The sequence below is a fragment of the Ranitomeya variabilis genome, chromosome 5, assembly GCF_051348905.1.
Source record: "Ranitomeya variabilis isolate aRanVar5 chromosome 5, aRanVar5.hap1, whole genome shotgun sequence".
Classification (NCBI taxonomy): domain Eukaryota; kingdom Metazoa; phylum Chordata; class Amphibia; order Anura; family Dendrobatidae; genus Ranitomeya; species Ranitomeya variabilis.
This window is the reverse complement of record NC_135236.1, coordinates 665264512-665289656: the sequence shown is the minus strand read 5'-3', so window position 1 is coordinate 665289656 and position 25145 is coordinate 665264512. Positions and strand designations below refer to the sequence as shown.

Sequence of the window (25145 nt, the reverse complement as noted above, 5' to 3'; positions counted from 1 at the left end):
GGCTTTCCAAAGGATAGGTAATAAGTTTCTGATTCTGGAGGTCCCCTAATGGGACCCCCACTAATCACAAGAACGGTGGGGTCCTGTGTATAGCATTTGAAATGAACCACTAATTGAGCATGCTCTCTGCCGCTATGTTCAAACACTATGGGACTAAGGCAGGTAGGCGAGTTCAGAACTTGCATATTTTTGTCAGTCCCATACTTTACAACAGTGGAACGGCAGTGCTCATGCTCAATCAAAATATGGAATTTGGGAACCACATTCTTGGGATTGATAGGGGTCATACATGCCAACATGGGAATATCATTTTAAAGGGTTAGAAAAAAATGTTTATGTATTAGCTATAGTGAAGAATGGAGGGTTACAAAAAAATCATCTCTCTTCAGAATCTGTCCTCCATGCAGTGCAATACTTATTTCTTCCTGCGGAGGTGCTGTAGCACAATTGAACATTTCCAGGTTTCCTGACAGATTACAACTGATCTCTGGTAGTGCCAGTACAGAAAACTTGGTCCAGTGATCTCCTACCTGCCGGTAAAGGACCTCCTGCCTGCCAGTTCTTTTTTATTAACCACCCTGGCGAAACATCATAGTTTTGGCGTTACGCACATACAACTTAGCATCAGGATAGCTTATCAAAAGAGGAAACGCAAATGCTGGCAGATGGACGGTGGTTCGTAGGGCTCCAGTCCAATGGCAGAATCGATTCGCTCATGTCTAGCAATCTGGTTTGACCAACTAGATCTGCCGTGATTATTTGATGGCCAGAGTGACCTCCTGTGACTATGCTTGGGCCACTAAAGACAAATGTTAAAACCTCACTGCCCATGAAAGGGGCCCATCCATCTCGGCACTCCCCATTTTACTATATATTATGTTAGGATGGCCAGCACTTAAGTAGTTAAGGGTACCTTTGCGTGAAAATTGCCAAGTGATCACTTTGTATTAAGAAACATATTGAAGACTTTGCTGCTGTTGGCTCAAGAGCTCCTGGTGCCACTTCCTTTCTTAAATATCAGTAATTATGGGAAATCACTGTGTATTTGCTTTGCCACTCCAGCACAGTTCGGTTTCCCGCTGATAACCACAAGTTACATTATCATGTCTGGACGTCTCAGACATTCTTTTTGTTTTTTTTTACTACTGTCAAAAATTGAGGAGCATGTTGGAGGATCATTTTGTAAGTTGTGATTAAAAAAGAATCCCTCTAAAATACAAAAAATTGCCAGTAAATTAAAAAAATGTAAGACTGAGCCATTCTCTTCAGTCAAAATTGAAAAAAAATTGATTTGGTTATTTCTTATTTATATTTCTGACAAATCTTCAATTCCCCTATTGCCAGTGTTTTCTGACCATCTGATTACTGCAACCCAAAAAATGTTCCTGCCCCCACAGATTCATAAACTGTATCACAGCTATGGGCCATTAGCTCCATGGTGAAATCGTAGGAAGAAGTAAACGTGTCTACGGTATTTTGGATCTTATCCTTATAAGTTTGGAAAAAACAGGACTTCTGTTATTTTCTACAAACCAATCAGACATATCCTCAATTTTTCTACTACTCCCATCCAACTCATGCTGTTTCAGAAGGGAGAAACTGCAGCTACACCTCCCTCCTCCCCCTCCTCAAATGTTCTTTTTATAGTTTTAATCTACAGTGGGTACAGAAAGTATTCAGACCCCTTTAAATTTAATTTTTCACTCTTTGTTTCATTGCAGCCATTTGGTAAATTCACAAAAGTTCATTTTTTTCTCATTAATATACACTCTGCACCCCATCTTGACTGAAAAAAACAGAAATGTAGAAATTTTTTCACATTTATTAAAAAAGAAAAACTGAAATATCACATGGTCATAAGTATTCAGACCCTTTGCTCAGTATTAAGTAGAAGCACCTTTTGAGCTAGCAGAGCCATGAGTCTTCTTGGGAATGATGCAACAAGTTTTCCACACCTGGATTTGGGGATCCTCGGCCATTCTTCCTTGCAGATCCTCTCCAGTTCCGTCAGGTTGGTTGGTGAACGTTGGTGGACGCCATTTTCAGGTCTCTCCAGAGATGCTCAGTTGGGTTTAGGTCAGGGCTCTGGCTGGGCCAGTCAAGAATGGTCACAGAGTTGTTCTGAAGCCGCTCCTTTGTTATTGTAGCTGTGTGCTTAGGGTCATTGTCTTGTTGGAAGGTGAACCTTCGGCCAAGTCTGAGGTCCAGAGCACTCTAGAAGAGGTTTTAATCCAGGATATCTTTGTACTTGGCCGCATTCATGTTTCCTTCAATGACAACCAGCTGAAATACACCCCATAGCATGATGCTGCCACCACTATGTTTCACTGTTGTTGGGATTGTATTAGGCATGTAATGAGCAGTGCCTGCTTTTCTCCACACATACCACTTAGAATTATCACCAAAAAGGTCTATCTTCGTCTCATCAGACCAGAGAATCTTATTTCTCATATTCTGGGAGTCCTTCATGTGTTTTTAGCAAACTCTATGCGGGCTTTCATATGTCTTGCACTGAGGAGAGGCTTCCGTCAGGCCACTCTCCCTGATGGAGGGCTGCAGTGATAATTGACTTTTTGTAACTTTCTCCCATCTCCCTGCTGCATCTCTGGAGCTCAGCCACAATGATCTTGGAGTTCTTCTCTACCTCTCTCACCAAGGCTCATCTCCCATGGTTGCTCAGTTTGGCTGGATGGCCAGGTCTAGGAGACTTCTGGTGGTCCCAAACTTCTTCCATTTAAGGATTATGGAGGCCACTGTGCTCTTAGGAACCTTGAGTACTGCAGAAATTCTATTGTAACCTTGGCCAGATCTATGCCTTGCCACAATTCTGTCTCTGAGCTCCTTGGCCAGTTGCTTTGACCTCATGATTCTCATTTGGTCTGACATGCACTGTGAGCTGTGAGGTCTTATATAGACAGGTGTGCGCCTTTACAAATCAAGTCCTATCAGTTTAATTAAACACAGCTGGACTCCAATGAAGGAGTAAAACCATCTCAAGGAGGATCACAAGGAAATGGACAGCATGTGACTTAAATATGAGGGTCTGAATACTTATGACCATGTGATATTTTGTTTTTTTCTTTTTTTAATACATTTGCAAACCTTTCTACATTTCTGTTTTTTTCAGTCAAGATGGGGTGCAGAGAGTACATTAATATGAAAAAAATAAACCTTTTTTTAATTTACCAAATGTCTGTAATGAAACAGAGTGAAAAATCTAAAGGGGTCTGAATACTTTCCGTGCCCACTGTAGATGTATTTTTTTCATAACTGAGGTTGTCCCCATTATTTACACATAAATGGGAATGATAGGCTGCTGGAAAGTGATAAAAATTCCACTTGTCCTTAACATTAAATTACAGAATTTGATTTATTCACATAAACTACTGATTTATTTAAAATAATTATACAGATCAGTACAGTTTCATTTATCATTGTGTATTTTAGATGTAGTGAAATTGGCATATAGGCATTTAGGAGTAAAATTCAAGGGGATGGTAATGGGGTTAAACATCACCCCTTGCAAAAGAGAAGTGTAGGACAATGTCCATTTTTATAACTCAGTTTAATGTGCCAATATTATGCAATCTCTTCAGAGAAGAAAGGTCTTCAAGAGTTAATGGATGTTTCTGCATGACAAAGTTTATGGCACTTGGATAGTTCAGTACTCCAGATTCAATCCTGTGATGGATGTTGTCTCACATCAACACCTCATCTGTGGCTTTCAAAGAAATCTTCTCAGGAGCAGTGGTGCCTGTGATCCTAATTAGCTCCATAGCCTTTTCCAATACATGACATCATAACAGCCAATCCTGGCCTCTACCTTCAAGCTCCTTCCCTCGGATATGCTCTCTAGAGCATGCAAGAAAGGTCTTAGTGGTTGATGGTCCTTAATGTTTTTGAACTATGTGTGCTGCACATGATGTAGTGCTTTGTTTTAGCTTTTACAAGCTGCTGAAATGTCTCATGTGGTTGAAAGGAAGGCCGGTCGACACTCCTAAAATAATGGGAGTCATACCCTTTCTGACATTGTGATACCTTCTTGGGAGATCTTGAGGAATCATAAGTCCACAAAGCCCAAAATCCTTATGCACCAAAAAATTAAAAATTTAGTATTTTATGGCTTTATGGATTTTTTTAGAACGTCATCACTTCCTCCTTTCCATATTTTAAGAAGACAAATTCTGGAAAAAAAATATTCCCTTTTCTAGGAGAAGAAAGTTTGAATTTTGAGTTCACCATTGAGTTTATGTAGATTTTTATGACTTTCGATATGCCATACAAGAGGCTTCCTCTTCCAGTTACCATGACTTGATTTTGATCAGTTTACTCTTTTGCCTACAATACTGTTTTTCCTAGGATTGTTCACAAAGTGGACCAAGGAAGAAATGATGTTTATGTAAATTTGGGGGACATACTGGACAGCTCCGACCATTACATCATTAAAAGAGGGAATAGCTTTCACATGACGAAACACTTTTGGATTGAATAGGTTGAAGAAACATGAAAAACTGTGCCAAGTATGTAAAAATGGCGAACATTTTTGGCATATTAGATATTTTTCTTTCCTTCTTACACCAACACAGGCCTGGTGTACATGTACAATAATATTTTACTCCACAGTTGGTGCACTTTTTTGAAAAATTTACTGTACCAGTTTTTCACATACCCATTCCGAAAGTAATTAGTATCTTTTTGAAACAGTATTGAATACTCCACATTTTTGGTGGCAAAAGTCTTGCACATGGGGGCAAAGCTTTCAATGTATATATATTTTTGGGTTGAATGGAAAATTTATGAAGTCTCCTTGTGAGGGCATATGTGAATGTTTTGGCAAAAAGGGGTTTCGGGGTAATGCCGAGTGTGACTTTTTCCACCACTTTCCATACTGCATAGAACTACGGACACATTTTTTTTTTCGATCTTCCCCCATTTATCTAGTTTGGTTTCCAACTCGTTGGAAAATGTGTTTTTTTTTTTACTATGTGGGCATGCTTGGTAAGTAGAAATTTTTGAGTGTAGTCATGTTGCAAATATGTGTGTGTTTTGGTTGCAGACTTCTCTGAATTTTATTCGTACTCGCTTCTGCAGCCAGGATTTTGCCACTTTTGAATCCTGAATGGGGTTTTCGAGAGAACCTCTGAAGACTGCCAAGGCATGTTTAACATTTCTGTAATACCAAAGTCATCTTTTTATATTTAACATTTGATGAGGAGTGGTGAGGAGGAATCGTGGAAACTAATGTATAATAAGCTATGAAAAAAATGCATGCAGTCAGTCATCGACTTTACCCAGAATTCCTGGCACGAGCATCCGACTGTCAGACCTTGGCACGTACCATCGAATGATTAGAAAACTGAGCCTCTATGTATAAATGTTTTCTTCCACTCCTTGGATTTGACATGGGTAATTCGGTAGGCGCAGAATGGTACTGAAAATTATTACAGATGTAAGGGAATCACTGTATATTTTCAATAGATTTGATATGCTAAAAACAAGAGCAAAAATAATATTTCGATCTAAACTGAAAAGGATTTGTTACATTACTTATGACCAATAGTCGATAAGTTCTCACCATTATAATATGGGCAAATGTACCTTTGTCTTATTTAGGGACATCTGTAGACTCTCTGTTCGGTCAATCTCCTTCGTAGTTTCATAGTGTTGGTTGTGGTATTAATTGGTAAGGTTAACTAGCACTATATGGTACTACTAAATAAACAATATTTTGTGGAAACGGAATGGCATGGTCATTTGGTACTATATGAGGGTATGGCTATGGCATGCTAGGACATGGAGGGACACTATTATGGGCAAGGTCTATTGGCTACTTCCCCAAGTGTACAATATTGTGAATATGTCAAATCAACTGGGCTTTCCAAAATGTCTGATGGATGCTGTTCCCACCTGTTAGACAAGCACCTGTGTTGAGAATGACCCTGTCCTGCCTTGGCCGTTTCTGTATTCCTCAAAGAACAGAATGGATTGGTTTGTTGGAGAGAAGCCACCTCTTTCTAATTGACTGGTTCGGTGAAGAGAAGCCAACTATTGTTTCTTCATTTATGGTTGCCACCTCGTTAGATGGGACAAGGATTGGGAGACTAAAGACTACTCTAGGACCACAGAGTCATACCAACCCAGGGTAGGTGGAGTGAAACCATTAGAGAATTTATATTGGGTCCATGAGCTTTAGATAACTTTTCACATTAGGACCCAAAACCTAAGAAGTAACCTAAAGGGCATTTGCCCAGATGCAAATTCCGTCCCAAACTCGATGTCACGGGAGGTCGAAACTAACTATTTACGTTTACAAAGAAGTCAATGCTAGTCCATGTTTGCTTCATTTTTTAAGACTTCTCTTAAATTTCTTGAATATTTTCAGTATGCACTCATGACAGATGCCCTTTAATCCGCCGTGCATTCTACAACAATGTATTAGTGGCCCCGTATGACACATTACATATAGCACTGTTTATGTTGGTCTGAGTAGACGAAGAATGTGCACAAAATGACAGTGACAGATTCTTCTCTTTCAGATGTTCTTGCATGACAGCAACATTACGTACCTTTCAAGTCATAGAGGAATGAGAAAGATTTCAGATATTCATTGTGCGTAAATACTCTCGCTCAGGAATCTGAACCTAGATGTTTTGCTGCTCATCCTGTCAGATTGTAAAAGTTGGTCCCAGCAAAGTGGGACTTGAACCCATAACATATCGTGGAAATACACCTTTTTGTTGCTATAGTTTAGGTTGAGATTGAACCTCGTATTGCTCTTGATTCTCTTCAATCACTACCATGAAAATGGATTGTTTGGATGGAGTTGTTATAACGTGAGTGTCTTCTGAACATGGTAACCAGTAACTCCAGGAATGGTCATCCTAGGTGCTGTGCACTTGTAGATGATGCTAACTTGGGGGCCCCGACAAGAACAAAGATGGTGGGGTGGTGTCTACCAGCTCTAGGAATTGCCACCCTATATGCACACTTCTAGCCGATAAGGTGATTGCCCTAGCAAATGCCAGGATGGTGGAGTGGTGTCTACCAACTACAGGAATGGACACCCTACATGTACACTTATAAAACATGATTATGCAAGGGCCCTAGTAAGTACCAAGATGGTGGAGTGATTTCTATCAGCTCCAAGAATTGACAAGATAAGACGATGGAGGTGGTAGCCTCAACAATTGCAAAGATGGTGAGGTGGTGTCTACCAGCTCTAAGAATAGCCACCCTATACGAACATTTGCAGCCAATAATGTGGTGGGCCTGGCAAATGCCAGGATGGTGGAGTGGTGTCTACCAACTACAGGAATGGACACCCTATATGTACACTTCTAAAAGATAATTATGCGGTGGCCCTAATAAGTGCAAAGATGGCAGAGTGATGCCTATCAGCTCCAAGAATGGACACAATAAGACGAGAAGGTGATGGCCTCAACAATTGAAAAGATGGTGGGGTGGCTTCTAACAGCTTTTACATTCATAACTAAATTTGTTCCTTCTACCTCTACATCTATTGCTAGGCGGTGTCGCACCTTTATAGTGGATAATGCGGGGTAACACTGGAGCAGTTATGGAATTGTAGTGCCATTCAGGCATGGAGCGTATAGGTTAATATTTGAGTATTGTCATTTTATTAGCTCCATGCTCTGAGTCTTGGGCAAGGCTATTAAAACTTCCTGCAGTCTATTTATCATTGCCAGTTATAGGTTTAACCTACACTGGTTTATTCCCAGCTTCCAAGCTCTAAATTGCTCAGCTTTTTTATTCCTGTCCTTGAACACAGCTTGTGTTTTAACCACCTGGCTGCCTCTCAGTTTTGTTCCTGACCTTGACCTCCCAACTTTATGATTATTTTCTGCCAGCCAGGTCCACTGGTCAGCAGCCACTCCATTGACTCAACTCAGGGGCCCCTGTGCAAGTCCAGAACCCTGTACTGGGATTGAAAGATGAAGGTCACCGTTCCCCTGTGACCTATTAGACAGAGTGGTTGCACAAAGCCTGTCCGTGAAAGCACTGTGAAGAGTTGTCAGCCTTTTACTGACAGTGCTTTGTTAAGAATACCATTTGTGTACACTCCTAAACAATAAGGTGGCAGCCCCAACAAGTGAAATTGTAAAGCTGGGCTGGTGTTCAAAAGCTCCGGGAATCAACATCAACTACTAGATAATGATAAGGTGGTGGTCCCAGCAATTACGACAATGGTGAGATGGTGTCTACACCCTATATGTAAGTTCCTAGGCAGTTTATAAAACGTTGGCTGCAGCAAGTGCAAAGACGGTGGGGTGGTGTCTTCTAGCTCCCGAAATGGACAGCCTATTTGTACACTTCTAAACGATAATAACGTGATGGCCCAATCAAGTGTAAATATGGTGGGGTGATATCTACTAGCTACAGGAATAGACATTGTATGTGTACACACCTAGCCGATGCTAAGGTGGTGGCACCAGCAAGCGCAAAGATGGTGAGATGGTATCTATCAGATTCAGGATGGACATACTATGCATGGTGTACAGTCCTAGGTAATGACACCTGAATTTGACTTACCTGAATTTGAGAAGAATAATTGACAGTACTTATCTTGCATTATTTTGTATAGTTATTAATTCCCATGTTTATGAAGCTTTTGTGTTTTGTCACTGTAGGTAGCAGGGAGGCCGCCTTCACCTATGCCATCACTGCCGCTGGTGTAGCACATGCTGTGACCTCCGCCTGCAGCCAAGGAAATTTCAGTAACTGTGGCTGTGACCGAGAGAAGCAAGGCTTCTACAATCAGGAAGAAGGCTGGAAATGGGGAGGATGTTCTGCCGACATCAAATATGGCATTGAATTCTCCAGGAAGTTTGTGGATGCCAGAGAAATAAGAAAGAGTGCCCGGCGGCTCATGAACCTTCACAATAACGAGGCTGGAAGAAAGGTATTCTAGATCAGGATAAACAAGTCACATTTATTGGTCGATATTACGGGGGAACTTTTTTGCCATCTACTCAGATACAGTGCCTTAAAAACATTATACCTTACATACCTCTCCTTTGACTTATGCTTTGGTGCACCTCTTGAGTAACCTGTAAGACCTCCTTCTCACGTAGGAGGAATTCCTCTTTGTACCTTATGTTGTAGAAGAACATGCAAGAGTTGTCCCACAGCGTGCCACAGGGATTGGGTACAGACAAATTTTCCAAACATCCTGGAACAATTAGTGGAAAAAGGGAAGACCTCTCAAACTTTAGTCAAGTTCATTAACCAAGTAGAAAGTAGGTTTCTGAAGCTTCGGTGGGCCCCAATGCATGTTCAGGGGGTGTGATTGGCTGTCTGAAAAAAGGGAGTGACTATATTGACAAATTTTGGCAGCTCGCAAAGTTGTACAATCACTTGTCTCCTGGATGGCCATGCTAAACAGTTGGCAAGTAATGGATACATATTACTAAGTTGCCCAATGCCCCTTCCATTCTGCCTACAGCCTCTTTAAATAGTGGACTCTCCCATATAATAGTTAGCAACATGCGTACAGTTACTGGAAAAGTAATATAATTTAATATTTATAAAAATTGGAGGTGTTATGGCCCAGAATTTACTTATTTAGTTTAAATGGTTTGTTTCCTGGTTAATATTTGTGGTATTATTAAAATTAAACTATGGGGCCCTTACATTGCGGTCTGATAGAAGTTAGCCCTCGCTGATTCCGCTTGGCTTAGACAATCACAGATTTCGACTGAAAAAAGGCACAAGTCCATCAAGTTCAACCTGAACCGTAACTTGACACTTCTAGGCCCCAATGTAAAAATCTGTAACGGGTCCCGATTCAAACATTCTCAGGAGGTAAAAATCTTATTCTTTCATGTTGTAAACAATTCCATTCTGAGTTTGTTTAGTTGTATCTCAAACACGTCTCATGGGAACCCACCACCAGGGTTGGACTGGCACCCCGGTGTGTTGGACAATCTTCCGGTGGACCCAAAAATAATAATATGATCCTAATAAAACAACATCCCAAAGGTCCACTAAAAGTCAACCTCATTAGAAGAAGACTTTTGTGCCAATTACTTGCCGCTACCATCAGGGCCGGCTCCAAGTTTTTGAGGACCCCGGGCGAAAGAGTCTCAGTGGGCCCTCCCCCTTTAACACATACCACGATTCATGATGCACAGATACAGCAGAGAAATATAGTCATAGTACAATGCCAGATTTCACTTCTTACATGAGTGATAGCTATTGTAAATTCTACAATACCATACAGCAGAGGGGCTTTATATAAGTCAACCCCTTATACGCCAATTTTTGTGGCTTACTCACTCTTCCTCAGTTACCAGTAGGCATTTTATTGTTAGCTGAACTTGCTGTGAAGAAAAAACTGCATACATTGAATATGACAATTTTTTAATGGAAAACTTTTTAAAGTAAACATTAGAAAGTATTAACGTAGAACATTTGTAAAAGTGCAAAATGGGTAGCATATAGCACAGCCATGTAGTATATAGCACAGCCACATAGTATATAACACAGCCCACATAGTATATAGCACAGCCACGTAGTATATAACACAGCCCACGTAGTATATAGCACAGCCATGTAGTATATAGCACAGCCACGTAGTATATAACACAGCCCACGTAGTATATAGCATAGCCACATAGTATATAACACAGCCCACGTAGTATATAGCACAGCCATGTAGTATATAGCACAGCCACGTAGTATATAACACAGCCACGTAGTATATAACACAGCCACATAGTATATAGCACGGCCCATGTAGTATATAGCACGGCCCACATAGTATATAGCACAGCCACGTAGCATATAACACAGCCCACACAGCATATAACACAGCCCACTTAGTATATAACACAGCCACGTAGTATATAACATAGTTCACGTAGTATATAGCACAGCCACGTAGTATATAACACAGCCACGTAGTATATATCACAGCCCACATAGCATATAACACAGCCCACATAGTATGTAGCACAGCCATGTAGCATATAACACAGCCACATAGCATATAACACAGCCCACATAGTATATAGCACAACCCATGTAGTATATAGCACAGCCATGCAGCATATAACACAGCCCTCGTAGTATATAGCACAGCCACGTAGCATATAACACAGCCCACATAGTATATAGCACAGCCCACATAGTATATAGCACAGCCGAGCAGCATATAACACAGCCCATGTAGTATATAACACAGCCATGTAGTATATAGCACAGCCACGTAGTATATAGCACAGCCCACGTAGTATATAACACAGCCCACGTAGCATATAGCACAGCCATGTAGTATATAGCACAGCCACATAGTATATAACACAGCCCACATAGTATATAGCACAGCCACGTAGTATATAGCACAGCCCACGTAGTATATAACACAGCCCACATAGCATTTAGCACAGCCATGTAGTATATAGCACAGCCACGTAGTATATAACAGCCCACATAGTATATAGCACAGCCATGTAGTATATAGCACAGCCCGCATCTTCCCCCTCCTCCGAGAATGGCCCCACAGTTCAGTACTCACTGTTATAGTAAAAAAAAAAAAACCACACTCCTCACCTGTCCTCGTGCCCGTGTTGCTCCCTGCTCCTGTCTCAGCAGCTGCACTGCCTGGCACACAGTGAGTGCGCGATGATGTCATCGCGCACCCACAGTGTCAGAGGCAGAACAGGGAATGATGAGTGAGGGAGCGTCAGCTGACATTCTCTCCTCCATCATTGCTTTGAACTGTACCAGCAGATGCCGGTATAGTTCAATGCGGTGGTGGGGGAGTCGGCCTCTGCCTCACAGGGGCCCCATAGTGGCTGCGTGATGTGCTGCTAGCTGAGGGCCCCTGGGGGAGCGGGGGCCCTAGGCAGCTGCCTGCCCCTAATGCCGGTCCTGCCTGCAGGGGCCATCCAGAGCCTCAGTGTACCGTACCATGAATGGGTTCCCCCGTCTCGCCAGGGCCCCGGCACTTGCCCAGGTGCGCCGACTGCTAATACCGGCCCTGGCTACCATTTATGTATTTCTTTTGAGATGATTCACAAATAACCTATTAGATCTTATTAGAACCATGCATATAGATGAACGGTGACCTCTCAATATCCTTTCTCACAGAACTCAAGTCCAACCATTTACCTTCTCCACTTGGTGCAAATATTTTTGATGCTTCTTAATATGAAGACAAACATCCCTGGCTTCATATTGGCAGATTTTAAGTACCAGACCATGGCAGCCATATTGATTGCCATTCTAATATCTATAAGTAAAGATAACTTAAAAACAAAAAGCTAAAGAAATGTGAAATAATGATGACGTAAAGAGGTTCTCCACTTTTTGCCAATCCCTACTCACTTGTGAGAATGACCTTTTGATAATGACCTGATCACAAGAACGTGAGTAATCATCTGAAATCAGTGAGGAAACCAGACAATAAGTGTTTAATTTCCCTGCAGTGCCTCCACAGGGAAAGTTAGGTATTACACCATGCCCATGCAAATCAATAGGAGTTTAACCCTCCAAATTAAGAGATGCCTTTCGGATCTTCTCTCCAATCTTGTCAAGAGATTAGGAACCTGAACAGGGAACCTCATTTTTTTATAACAAAATATTGGGAATATGAATATGGGGGTTCTGTATTGGACAACACCTTTATGAACCCAGCTGATCTGTGCACATCAAACGATTTAGTCTGAAACCAAAAGGACCACACAGATCTGACCCTTTCGACCTTCAACCTCCGACTACAAGACCTAACTACATGGTCAGGAAAGGGGTTAATGACTTAAGTATCCCTCTAAAAATGTCTTACAGGGCTCTGAGGGTGTGAAAGGTGAAGTAGAGCGGTAAATAGTGAACGGCAGAATGCCAATCATTTGCCTAGAGCGAGTAGCCTCATCTTCTGGAAGAGTTGCAAAATGACTGTTGTGATGGTGTAGACCTGTCACCTAAACAATGGCTCTCGTTACATAGCTAGGCAGCAGAGATGTAGTGTGATGGGTTTGGACAGGGGAATTTACACCTTGGCCTATTTTTGCTCCCGCGTGCAGAATGTGCCTGCTCTGACCCCATAGCTTAGTGAAATGGAGTAGATGAACTTGTGACAGTCATGATGGTGGAAACGTCAAGACATAGGTACTCACTATCCTGGTGGAGATCTAGTCGGAAGAGCAATGACTTCTGGGAAAAATTATGTAAATTAAAATCTGTCAATACCCTGTAAGTTAATATCTGACCCTTTTATCCCCTAACGAGCGGAGTGTTTTCTTCCTAAATAACCTGCCAATTTTTAAAGCGGTGATACAACAGCCACATTTTTCAATTTTTTGTTCTTTTTGTGACACATGGAACTGTTTTTATTTTTTAAACGTATTAATTTTTTTTATTTAGAAAATCCATTTAAATTTTTTTTTAATTTAAGGAGCCGTCGTGACAAGTGATGATCACGTGAAATTTTGTGGCACCTGGAGTTTTTGGATTCAATTTTTATATTGAATTCTTGTTTTATTAGGGATGGAATGTACAATTTTTTTTGCTGTTGAGTAGATGGTGTTTTTGGGGATTTGTATTTTATATATTTTTTTTCCTTTTTTATGTATATGGCCTCGCTCCCACCCAAGTACTATACATGACACATGGTAGGTGTGACGGCCCCATTACAGATTGAGTCCCAAGTTCTTTGAGTTACGCCTTTGGAGAACTCTTTGGTGCGCCCCGTTGGACTAGTCCGACCCTGTCTACTTGCCGTCTTTCTGCCATAAATCAGCCTAGCTATAATTCAGAAGGTGGAATCTGTAAACTGTGATCCTATAAAACGTCTCATGAAAATTTTTATTGCTTATATTTCTTAGGTGGCATTTCTCTCAACATAGGCCTAAGGCGTTTCCACCTGCCCTGGCGCTACCTGCCGTCATCCAAATTTATAGAACCCTTGACAAGTCCTTACCCAAAACTGCAGCCCCTGCTGACAAGTACCTGCCTGAATAGACCGCAGGCCGTTAATAATGCCTCTATGATTACAATAGAAGGTGTCTGGATATTTGTAAAATGTATAATTATCCGCAGCAGCTCACCCGGCTGAATTCTGCCTAGAATTCCTCGCATACATGTCATTTTTTATTAGTCGAGGGCTGAGCTCATAATAATGGTGATTGACATGTAGCAGAAGGCTGTTATTTTATGTCTGCTAGGCACATACAAAAGGCCGTGTAAATTCTGCTGCAGTCAACATCTGTTACAGGAATGTGCTCCCTCCCTCCTCCCCAAATGATCAGGGCGGCCAAAAAAACAAATAAGCAGGTACAGTAAGATGTTGCCAGGCAAACCCGGGAGACAGGTATAAAATCTCAGCTTTGCTTTTGGAAATGTAAAAAAAAAAAAAAAAACAGTAAAAAAAAAGCTATCAGCAGGTGTTTGACTTTCCTGCAGCACCTCCGCAGGGGAAATTAAGTATTACATGGAAATACAGGAAAGATTTATATCTTGGTACTGTGTTAGCCAGTAGATAGAAAAATGTTTAGAATTGAGAGTCCTCAGTGGTTGATACCTTTTAATGGCTAACTGAAAAGATGGTAACAAATTGCAAGCTTTCGAGACAACTCAGGCCTCTTCATCAGGCATAGACTAAAAGAAATTCTAGAGAATCACATATTTATGCACAAAACATCACAGAAAAAAACAAAACATGGATAAGACAGGTGACATGAAGCAGAATTACCATGGGTGATAAACAGTTATGTCCATAAATATTGGACCAGTTCTTAGATAAGGAATGTTTTATTGTCCTCTGATTGGGGTCTGGTTCTGTTGTGATGACCCCACATGGTCTGAAGGACAAATTCCTTAGTTGATGTAGAAAGACAAATCCATGCAACACATTCATTCCTGCACTAAGACTGTCAAAGGTCATCATCAGTTTATATTCCCATATTCTTCTGTCTCTTTGAGATTTGAAGTTACCTTTTAAAACAAGTAATTTCATGTCCATAATGTTATGATCCGGGAGTGTACCTAATTATTTGTACTAAATGTCCAACTGGGGGTCTGTATGTGGGGGAGACAGGGCAAAAACTGAGGACAAGGATGAATTCTCACCGCCATACAATAAGAGAAAAAGGAATGGATCTACCTGTGGCAATACATTTTTGTTTCCCGGATCATAACATTATGGACATGTAATTACTTGTTTTAAAAGGTAACTTCAAATCTCAAAGAGACAGAAGAATATGGGAATATAAACTGATGACGACCTTTGACTGTCTTAGTGGTGGAATGAATGTGTCGCATGGATTTATGTCTTTTTACATCAACTAAGGAATTTGCACTTCAGACCATGTGGGGTCATCACAACAGAACCAGACCCCAATCAGAGGACAATAAAACATTCCCTATCTAAGAACTGGTCCAATATTTATGGACATAACTGTTTATCACCCATGGTAATTCTGCTTCATGTCACCTGTCTTATCCATGTTTTTTTTTTTCTGTGATGTTTTGTGCATAAATATGTGATTCTCCAAAATTTCTTTTAGTCTATGCCGGATGAAGAGGCCTGAGTAGTCTCGAAAGCTTGCAATTTGTTACCATCTTTTCAGTTAGCCATTAAAAGGTATCAACCACTGAGGACTCTCAATTCTAAATATTTTTCTACATGGAAATAATGATTCTTCTGGAGAAAGACATGAACTTTGTAGCTGATCCCCACTCTTGTTATTTGATTGAGGTGCTTATGAGGGACCCCTTTAAATTCAATTAGTTCTTATTTCATAATATATTTAGCTTATGGTCTTATAGCTTCTATAATACTCCCTCTATGTACAAGAATGCAATTCTGGGCAAGTAGAAAGCTGAAGATTTGGACAGTCTTAAAGAATGTAAAATATTTGAAAAAGGTTCAATATCTCTGCTTGTCGCCAGTGAACTGAGACATCAACTCTTGCATTTGAAGGCAGAAGATCTGTCCTAACCTAGCTTCTCTACGAACAGTAGGTTTAAGTGCAGATAAGTGGCACAACTCAAAACTCTAATATTCCAGAAGAAGGCCACCCCCTCCTTGTGTGTTGCTCACGTCTAGGTCTTTACACCTGCTTTGTGTTTCAGTGCTGTATTTGGGCACCCGGAATGCAGTACATTAGCCTTCGGCAGGGCGGTTGGAGTGGAAATGTGCCTTGTGCATTGGAGCATCGTATGTATTTCTGCATGTGAGGGCTTGATACGTGATTAATACATTTGTGGTATAAAAGAGGTCACCATAGCTAATGGGTTTTTCATCTGTATTCAGGAGCCCCCTGGCAGTCACCACTGAACCTGGTGTGCTATATAGACCTTGGCTTTAGGCCAGAGGTGGGAATTCTGCCTCCTGAGCCAAACATGGTATTGATATTCCTCACCCGACATCATTTTCTGTGGAATCCAAATTATGAGGCTGCCAAACCCTTGGAAGTATTAGATTACAGCTTAGAAAAATCATTCTCTACCAGCTTTGTGGTTCCATCTGGGACGAAGGTGCAAGTATATGATGTTGAGCAGAAGAATTAGGGCATACACAACATAGAGGAACAGGGGTATGCTAGGATTAGACTCCTCACTTATTAGAGGGGTCATCTAGTTATGTTCATTGCTGGACGTCAGCCACCGATTCTGTCCACATCTTCCAGTGGTCTTCTCTTTCCACGTAGAGAAGACCATACAATCATGTGATGGCCAAATGCCACCTTCGCTAGAGATATGACAAATGACTACCCTGCATCAATATTTCCAGGTGGATCCAACTTTTATTAATTCTGACAACAGTGTATAATGTAATATGTAGGGGCCAGAGCATCTGTGCATGGTTCATGTATGGTGCAGCAGCTCTTCCACATTCATTTTTCTAATTTGTGTTGCCACATTTTGAGCCCACAAAGTTGGGCCTTAAGGTTGGGTGACTGGACCCGATGACCTGGAAACCTAGGCCCTACAACAGGCTCTGTATAATTGTATTAATTTGGCACTACATATCTGTTTTAACACATTAGTGGGCCCAGTTAAAAAATATCTTAAGTGGACCCCCTCCTAACTCTTACCTAAAAAAAAGATTCAGACTCCCCACCTAGAGTTGTAGATAAGTTATCCTTCACCCAAGAGAGTAAATTGCTTTACGGGTGCCCCCTAGAGCCCTAAAGTTACAGCAACAGATTCCCACCATACTTCCTCGAATGCATACTTGCCTACTTCTGAAGATTTTAGCCGTTCCATTTTTATGAAGCCACTTCCTCTACACATATTAACTTAATCTTCACATCCAGTTTCATGCGTCCCCAAATAAAGAGATGCCAGTGATCCTAGGGAATTTTTCAGGCAGGTTTGCTGTTTTGGGAGTCACTCCTTATTCTGCGAGCCATTCAGGAGTGTTCAAAACTATGCTCAAATATCCTACGTATTACTTGTCGTAAATGCTCCAATCTCAGGTTAAGGACAAAGGGAGTGGTCTAAACAAGCTGTCACTTATTTATAGGATTGGTGGTAACTTATTGATCAGAGGGCTCTGACATCTGGTTCCTGCACCGATGGGCAGAGTGGGGCACTTTTATGTTCATTAAAATGGAGTGGCAGTGTGCGTGCTTGACCACCACTCCATCCATCCATTGTGGGGCTTTTCCGAGCAAAATCATTGGAAATGAATGGAGTAGAATCCGGGTGTCTGACCTGCTGTCATTTTGGAACAGGGCTAAAAATTCCCTGTCGAGGTTATAAGTTCCCTAATCTGCAGATTGGTGGGGGTCCCAACTAGATGATCCAACCAATCAATAAATTATCACCTATTAGTATTTATTATTTAACGACCTCGAACTCGAGCTATGACAACTTGATGGATTAACACTCTGTAGGAAGATCAATCTTGTACAAGCTTAGATAGGTCCAAGAGGGTCTTCTCCCTCGTTATCTTGATAGTATCAAGCTATCGGGTTTCTGGTTTTCCTCTTTGCCTTCTTCCTTCTATTCTTCTGACCATGATGTCCTTCTCCAGTGATTGCTAACTTTGTATTATGTGTCCAAAGTAGGCAAGTCGTAGCTTGGTGATCTTTGCTTCGAGTGACGTCTTGCTTGATTTGTACAAAAATTGATTTGTTTGAATCATAGAATGGTAGAGTTGGAATGGACCTCCTGGGTCATCTGGCCAACCCCCTGCTCAAAGCGGGGTTTGGGGAGGTTTGCTCTTCTTGCCATCCATAATATTGATAATATTCTTCTCTAGGACCACATATTGAAGGCGTCGATTCTTCTTTTTTTCTTGTTTCTTTATTGTCCAAGTTTTACATCCATAAAGTTATCACCTACCCAATGGATAAGTGATAGTTTGATTTAACCAGACAACCCCTTTCGCCACGACCACATGAGCGCCCACCATAGATGCACATACATGTCCATTCATACTATGGTCAAAACACAAGTTGTAAAACTGTGTGGTGCACCTTGAGCAGGGTTGGGGGCGTTAAGATAATGAACAGGGTCACCACTGAGCGTGGACTCAATCAGCACTATATGGTTATGATCTATAATATATGTTTTTTTTTCACCAAACAGGTTTTAGAAGAACAGATGAAGCTAGAATGTAAATGTCACGGGGTCTCGGGGTCCTGCACCACCAAAACCTGTTGGAATACTTTACCAAAATTTCGGGATATTGGATTTTTTTTAAAAGAGAAGTACAACGATGCCGTACATGTGGAAGTGGTGAGGGCCCACCGGCTACGACAACCCACTTTCCTCACCGTAAAAAAAGTCAAAAATTACCAGAAGCCCATGGAAACGGATCTGGTGTTCATTGACCGTTCTCCAAACTACTGCGAGGAAGACAGCAAAACGGGGAGCGTGGGGACTCAGGGCCGGCTCTGCAATCGTACCTCCCCCCACGTAGACGGTTGCGACCTCATGTGTTGCGGTCGTGGATACAACACCCACCAGTACACCAAAGTATGGCAGTGCAACTGTAAATTTCACTGGTGCTGTTTCGTCAAATGCAACACATGCAGCGAAAGGACAGAAGTGTTTACCTGCAAGTAGAGCACGAAGGTGCCCACCAACCCTTACGTTACAGGACCACTACGGCGCCATTTTGCACACTTAATTTTCTTTTTTGAGGAAAATTAGACCCTTTTGATACAGGCAGGGAAAGAATGCTTCGTTCATTGCCGATTTCCTAGTCTACCGGGAGCATTGCACCTTTTCAAGCTGGAGGGGGTGGTTGTTGTAGATATTTTTTTTTTTAAATTATACATTTTACAAGAAAAAAAGTCTAAAGGAAAAATGAGTAAGAGAGGTCACGACGTTATATTACGGGACTGTAGGACTGCGGAGAAGGGACCAAACGGAATAAACTATAATACAAATCTCAACTATTAGCTAAACACGTTCAATGTGTATCATCTGCCAGTCACACTGGAATTATTCTAATGAACATACAAATTTTATAATTATTAATTTATGTTTTTAATAGTATGAACAAATTCTGAGCACTAACGGGTAGCTTGTGTCTTAATTCCCTACTAAATGTTAAACTTATAGTTGTCTGACTTACAATGAATCTTGTATATGTTATTTTTTTTTCTAATATGTGCTACTGAGGGGTCCTAAATTTATTATTTTTCAATTTTTTTATTTTTTTAAAGTTTTTTTTATTATTATTATTTTTATTTTTAATAATTGTGTTACAGAACAAAATAGAGTACTGCATTGTACAAGCGCAAGTATCGATCGATACGCAGGAGCTACAAACGATGCGGCAAATTGGTAGATTGATCGTCGTAGATTAATGACGACGTCCTTGTCCCTCGCCATTACTCATTCGTCTGTCCGCATGAGACCTCAGCTGTTGCAGAACTTTAAGCACACCATGAATGGTATATTAAACCAACTACCTACGTACTGTACGATGTTCGGTATTTGTTCAATAAATGTTTATTTTCTAGATGTTTGGATTTAAAGGGTGAATCTTGACATTTTTGTTTTTGTTTTTTGGCATAAAAAAGTTTTTGTGGGAACAAAAAAAATAAAATTAGTCAAAGTATTTTTTTGGTTGCAAATTTAAAAAACAAGCAAACTATAGTCTATTAAAACAACCTTCATGCTAAAAACCTAGTGGATATTAGGAAAATAAATCCTCTCTCTGTCTCAGTTTTATCTAAAAAGTCTTTAAAGAAGTTAATCAAACCCTCTTCATGTTATTACCATTATATACTTATGCCAGTACTGTTTTTATGCTCTTTTGGGACATCTTTTCCCATAGTTTTGGTTGATCTTGGTTCCTCATGGGTGTGGCTTCCAATGTTATAGTGTTGTCTACGTAGGCCTTTTTACAAATTAAACTATTTAAATCTGGGCCTAGAGAGAATCTAGAGAAGTAAAATATTGAAATGGCATTCAAAAAAATAAAGGACGGGAATATGCTAGACAAAACGGAGTCAAATTTTGGTTGTTTGAATTCCTGTACCATGCCCCGCCCATGAGGAGCTGCATTAGGTCAATTTTACATGGAAATTTCCTTTATTTGAGACCTTATAATAAGGTGCACTCTTTTTCATATGAGACCATTGTGCAGTGTCTGACTACACTAAATTTTATATATATATATATATATATATATATATATATATATATTATATAAAGCTGAATGTGTGTGTGTGTATGTGTGTATGTCCGGGATTGGCATCTGCACCGTCGCAGCTACAGCCACAAAATTTTGTACAGTCACACGTCTGGACCCCGAGAGCATCATAGGCTATGTTGTGAGGCGAAATTTTAACCCCGCGCATTCCAATTCACCAAACAATTTTGCCCTATCTACATAATGGGGAAAAAGTGAAAGGAAAAGTGTTGGAGGCAAATTGACAGCTGCCAGATGTGAACAAGGGGGACTTAAAGAATGAGAGCGATGGCGCCAAAGAGTATATACCGTACAGTTGCTAAGGTGGGGCCCCAACATGGGATACTCACCACACACGGGGATATGAACCCACACACAAAATGCACCACACACTACCACGTGCTTGAACACATATACCACCCTCAGCACACATTTCACCACACATACACCAACCTCACCACATAAAAGTCGAAACACAAAAGTCACCGCTCAAAACTCACCACGCGCAAAATTCGCCACATGCAAAACTCGCCACATGCAAAACTAGGCTCACGTGCAAAACTCATCTCATGGAAAACTCGCCACACGCAAAACTTGCACACGTGGAAATATTGCTACATGCACAAAAGTTGCAACACATGCAAAAGTTGCCTCACACAAAACTTGCACCTACTCAAAACGCACCACACATAAAACTCGCCACGAGCAAAACTCGCCATGCGCAAAACTTGCTGCACAAAACTTGCTACACTAACCTGTCACATGCAACTCGACACACAAAAAGTTGCTACATGCATGTTGCCACACAAAACTCATCTCACAAAAGTCGCTACATGCATGTCGCCACACGCAACTCAACACACAAAACGTGACACATGAAACTCGCCCTAAAACACACACAAGTCTGGTATTATCCTTCAAAAATAAAAATCTGATTAATAAGCAGACAAACTACAAGAGCAACCAATGTACCATATAGGAAATCCGGCAGCTGTCAGTCACATGACCAGTCTATTATGTGTATGTGTGAGCTAATATATACTGCCAGGGGGTGGGCTTACTGTTGGCTGGGGATTTATCAGGCTGCCAATTTAGCTTACAAATACTGAGGTAAAAATACTGACCAAATAACGTGTGAACGAGGTCTAATACAGGAGGAGATGACACACAGATATACTATATACAGGAGGAGACGACACACAGGTATATACTATTTACAGGGGAGATGACACACAGGTATATACTATATGCAGGAGGAGATCACACACAGATATATACTATATACAGGAGAGATGACACACAGGTATATACTATATACAGGGGGAGATGACATACAGGTATATACTATATACAGGAGGAGATCACACACAGATATATACTGTAAACAGGGGAGATGACACACAGGTATATACTATATACAGGAGGAGATGAAACACAGGTATATACTATATACAGGAGGAGATGACACACAAATATATACTATATACAGGGGAGATGACACACAGGTATATACTATATACAGGAGGAGATGACACACAGGTATATACTATATACAGGAGGAGATGACACACAGGTATATACTATATACAGGGGGAGATGAAATACAGGTATATACTATATACAGGGGAGATGACACACAGGTATATACTATATACAGGAGGAGATGACATACAGGTACATACTATATACAGGGGGAGATGACATACAGCTACATACTATATACAGGGGAGATGACACACAGGTATATACTATATACAGGAGGAGATGACACACAGGTTTATACTATATACAGGGGGAGATGACATACAGGTATATACTATATACAGGAGGAGATGACACACAGGTATATACTATATACAGGGGGAGATGACATACAGGTATATACTATATACAGGAGATGACACACAGGTATATACTATATACAGGGGGAGATGACACACAGGTACATACTATATACAGGGGGAGATGACATACAGGTACATACTATATACAGGGGAGATGACATACAGGTATATACTATATACAGGGGGAGATGACATACAGGTATATACTATATACAGGGGAGATGACACACAGGTACATACTATATACAGGGGGAGATGACATACAGGTACATACTATATACAGGGGAGATGACATACAGGTATATACTATATACAGGAGGAGATGACACAGGTATATACTATATACAGGGGGAGATGACATACAGGTATATACTATATACAGGAGGAGATGACACACAGGTATATACTATATACAGGGGAGATGACATACAGCTTAATACTATATACAGGGGGAGATGTCATACAGGTATATACTGTATACAGGGGGAGATGACATACAGGTATATACTATATACAGGAGGAGATGACACACAGGTATATACTATATACAGAGGGAGATGACATACAGGTATATACTATATACAGGGGGATGACACACAGATATATACAGAAGGAGATGACATACAGGTACATACTATATACAGGAGGAGATGACTTACAGGTATATACTATATACAGGAGGAGATGACACACAGGTATATACTATATACAGGAGGAGATGACATACAGCAGGCATATACTATATACAGGAGGAGATGACATACAGGTACATACTATATACAGGAGGAGATGACATACAGCAGGCATATACTATATACAGGGGAGATGACACACAGGTATATACTATATGCAGGAGGAGATGACATACAGGTACATACTATATACAGGAGGAGATGACATACAGGTATATACTATATACAGGGGGATGACACACAGATATATGCAGGAGGAGATGACATACAGGTACATACTATATACAGGGGAGATGACACACAGGTATATACTATATGCAAGAGCAGATGACACACAGCAATATACTATATACAGGAGATGACTTACAGGTATATACTATATACAGGAGGAGATGACACACAGGTATATACTATATACAGGGGGAGATGACATACAGGTATATACTATATACAGGGGGAGATGACATACAAGTATATACTATATACAGGAGGAGATGACACACAGGTATATACTATATACAGAGGGAGATGACATACAGGTATATACTATATACAGGGGGATGACACACAGATATATGCAGGAGGAGATGACATACAGGTACATACTATATACAGGGGAGATGACACACAGGTATATACTATATGCAAGAGCAGATGACACACAGCAATATACTATATACAGGAGATGACTTACAGGTATATACTATATACAGGAGGAGATGACACACAGGTATATACTATATATAGGAGGATATGACATACAGCAGGCATATACTATATACAGGAGGAGATGACATACAGGTACATACTATATACAGGGGAGATGACACACAGGTATATACTATATTCAGGAGCAGTTGACACACAGGAATATACTACAGTATATACAGGAGGAGATGACACACAGGTATATACTATATACAGGAGGAGATGACTTACAGGTATATACTAAATACAGAAGGAGATGACATACAGGTATATACTATATATAAGAGGAGATGACACACAGGTGTATACTATATACAGGAGGAGATGACATACAGCAGGTATATACTATATACAGGAGGAGTTGACACACAGGTATATACTATATACAGAAGGAGATGACATACAGGTATATACTATATATAAGAGGAGATGACATACAGGTATATACTATATACAGGAGGAGATGACATACAGCAGGTATATACTATATACAGGAGGAGATGACATACAGGTATATACTATATACAGGAGGAGATGACATACAGGTATATACTATATAAAAGAGGAGATGACACACAGGTATATACAGGAGAAGATGACATACAGCAGGTACATACTATATACAGAGGAGATGACATAGGTATATACTATATACAGAAGATGACATACAGGTTTATACTATATATAGGAGATGACATACAGGTATATACTATATACAGGGGAGATGACATACAGGTATATATTATATACAGGAGGAGTTGACACATAGGTATATACAATATACAGGAGATGACACACAGGTATATACTATATACAGGAGGAGGTAACACACAGGTATATACTATATACAGAAGGAAATGACATAAATGTATATTCTATATATAAGAGGAGATGACACACAGGTATATACTATATACAGGAGGAGATGACATACAGCAGGTATATACTATATACAGAAGGAGATGACATACTGTTATATACTATATAAAAGAGGAGATGACACACAGGTATATACAGGAGAAGATGACATACAGCAGGTACATACTATATACAGGGGAGATGACATACAGGTATATACTATATACAGGAGATGACATTCAGGTATATACTATATATAGGAGGAGATGACATACAGGTATATACTATATACAGAAGAGATGACATACAGGTATATACCATATACAGGAGGAGTTGACACATAGGTATATACAATATACAGGAGATGACATACAGCAGGTATATACTATTTACAGGGGAGATGACATACAGGTATATACTATATAT

At 40.4% G+C, this 25145-nt stretch overlaps 1 protein-coding gene across 2 annotated transcripts in view; it reads left to right on the top strand.

Annotated features, from left to right (window-relative positions):
* Positions 1–19944, top strand: part of WNT7B (Wnt family member 7B) — a 135140-nt gene extending 115196 nt beyond the window's left edge. For both annotated transcript variants that reach the window (XM_077266639.1, XM_077266638.1), the window contains exons 3-4: positions 8649–8920; positions 18559–19944. In XM_077266639.1, coding sequence (XP_077122754.1) covers positions 8649–8920; positions 18559–19038 — 752 coding nt within the window. In that variant the 3' untranslated portion in view covers positions 19039–19944. The remainder of the gene's footprint in view (positions 1–8648; positions 8921–18558) is intronic.
* Positions 19945–25145: the final 5201 nt, after the last annotated feature.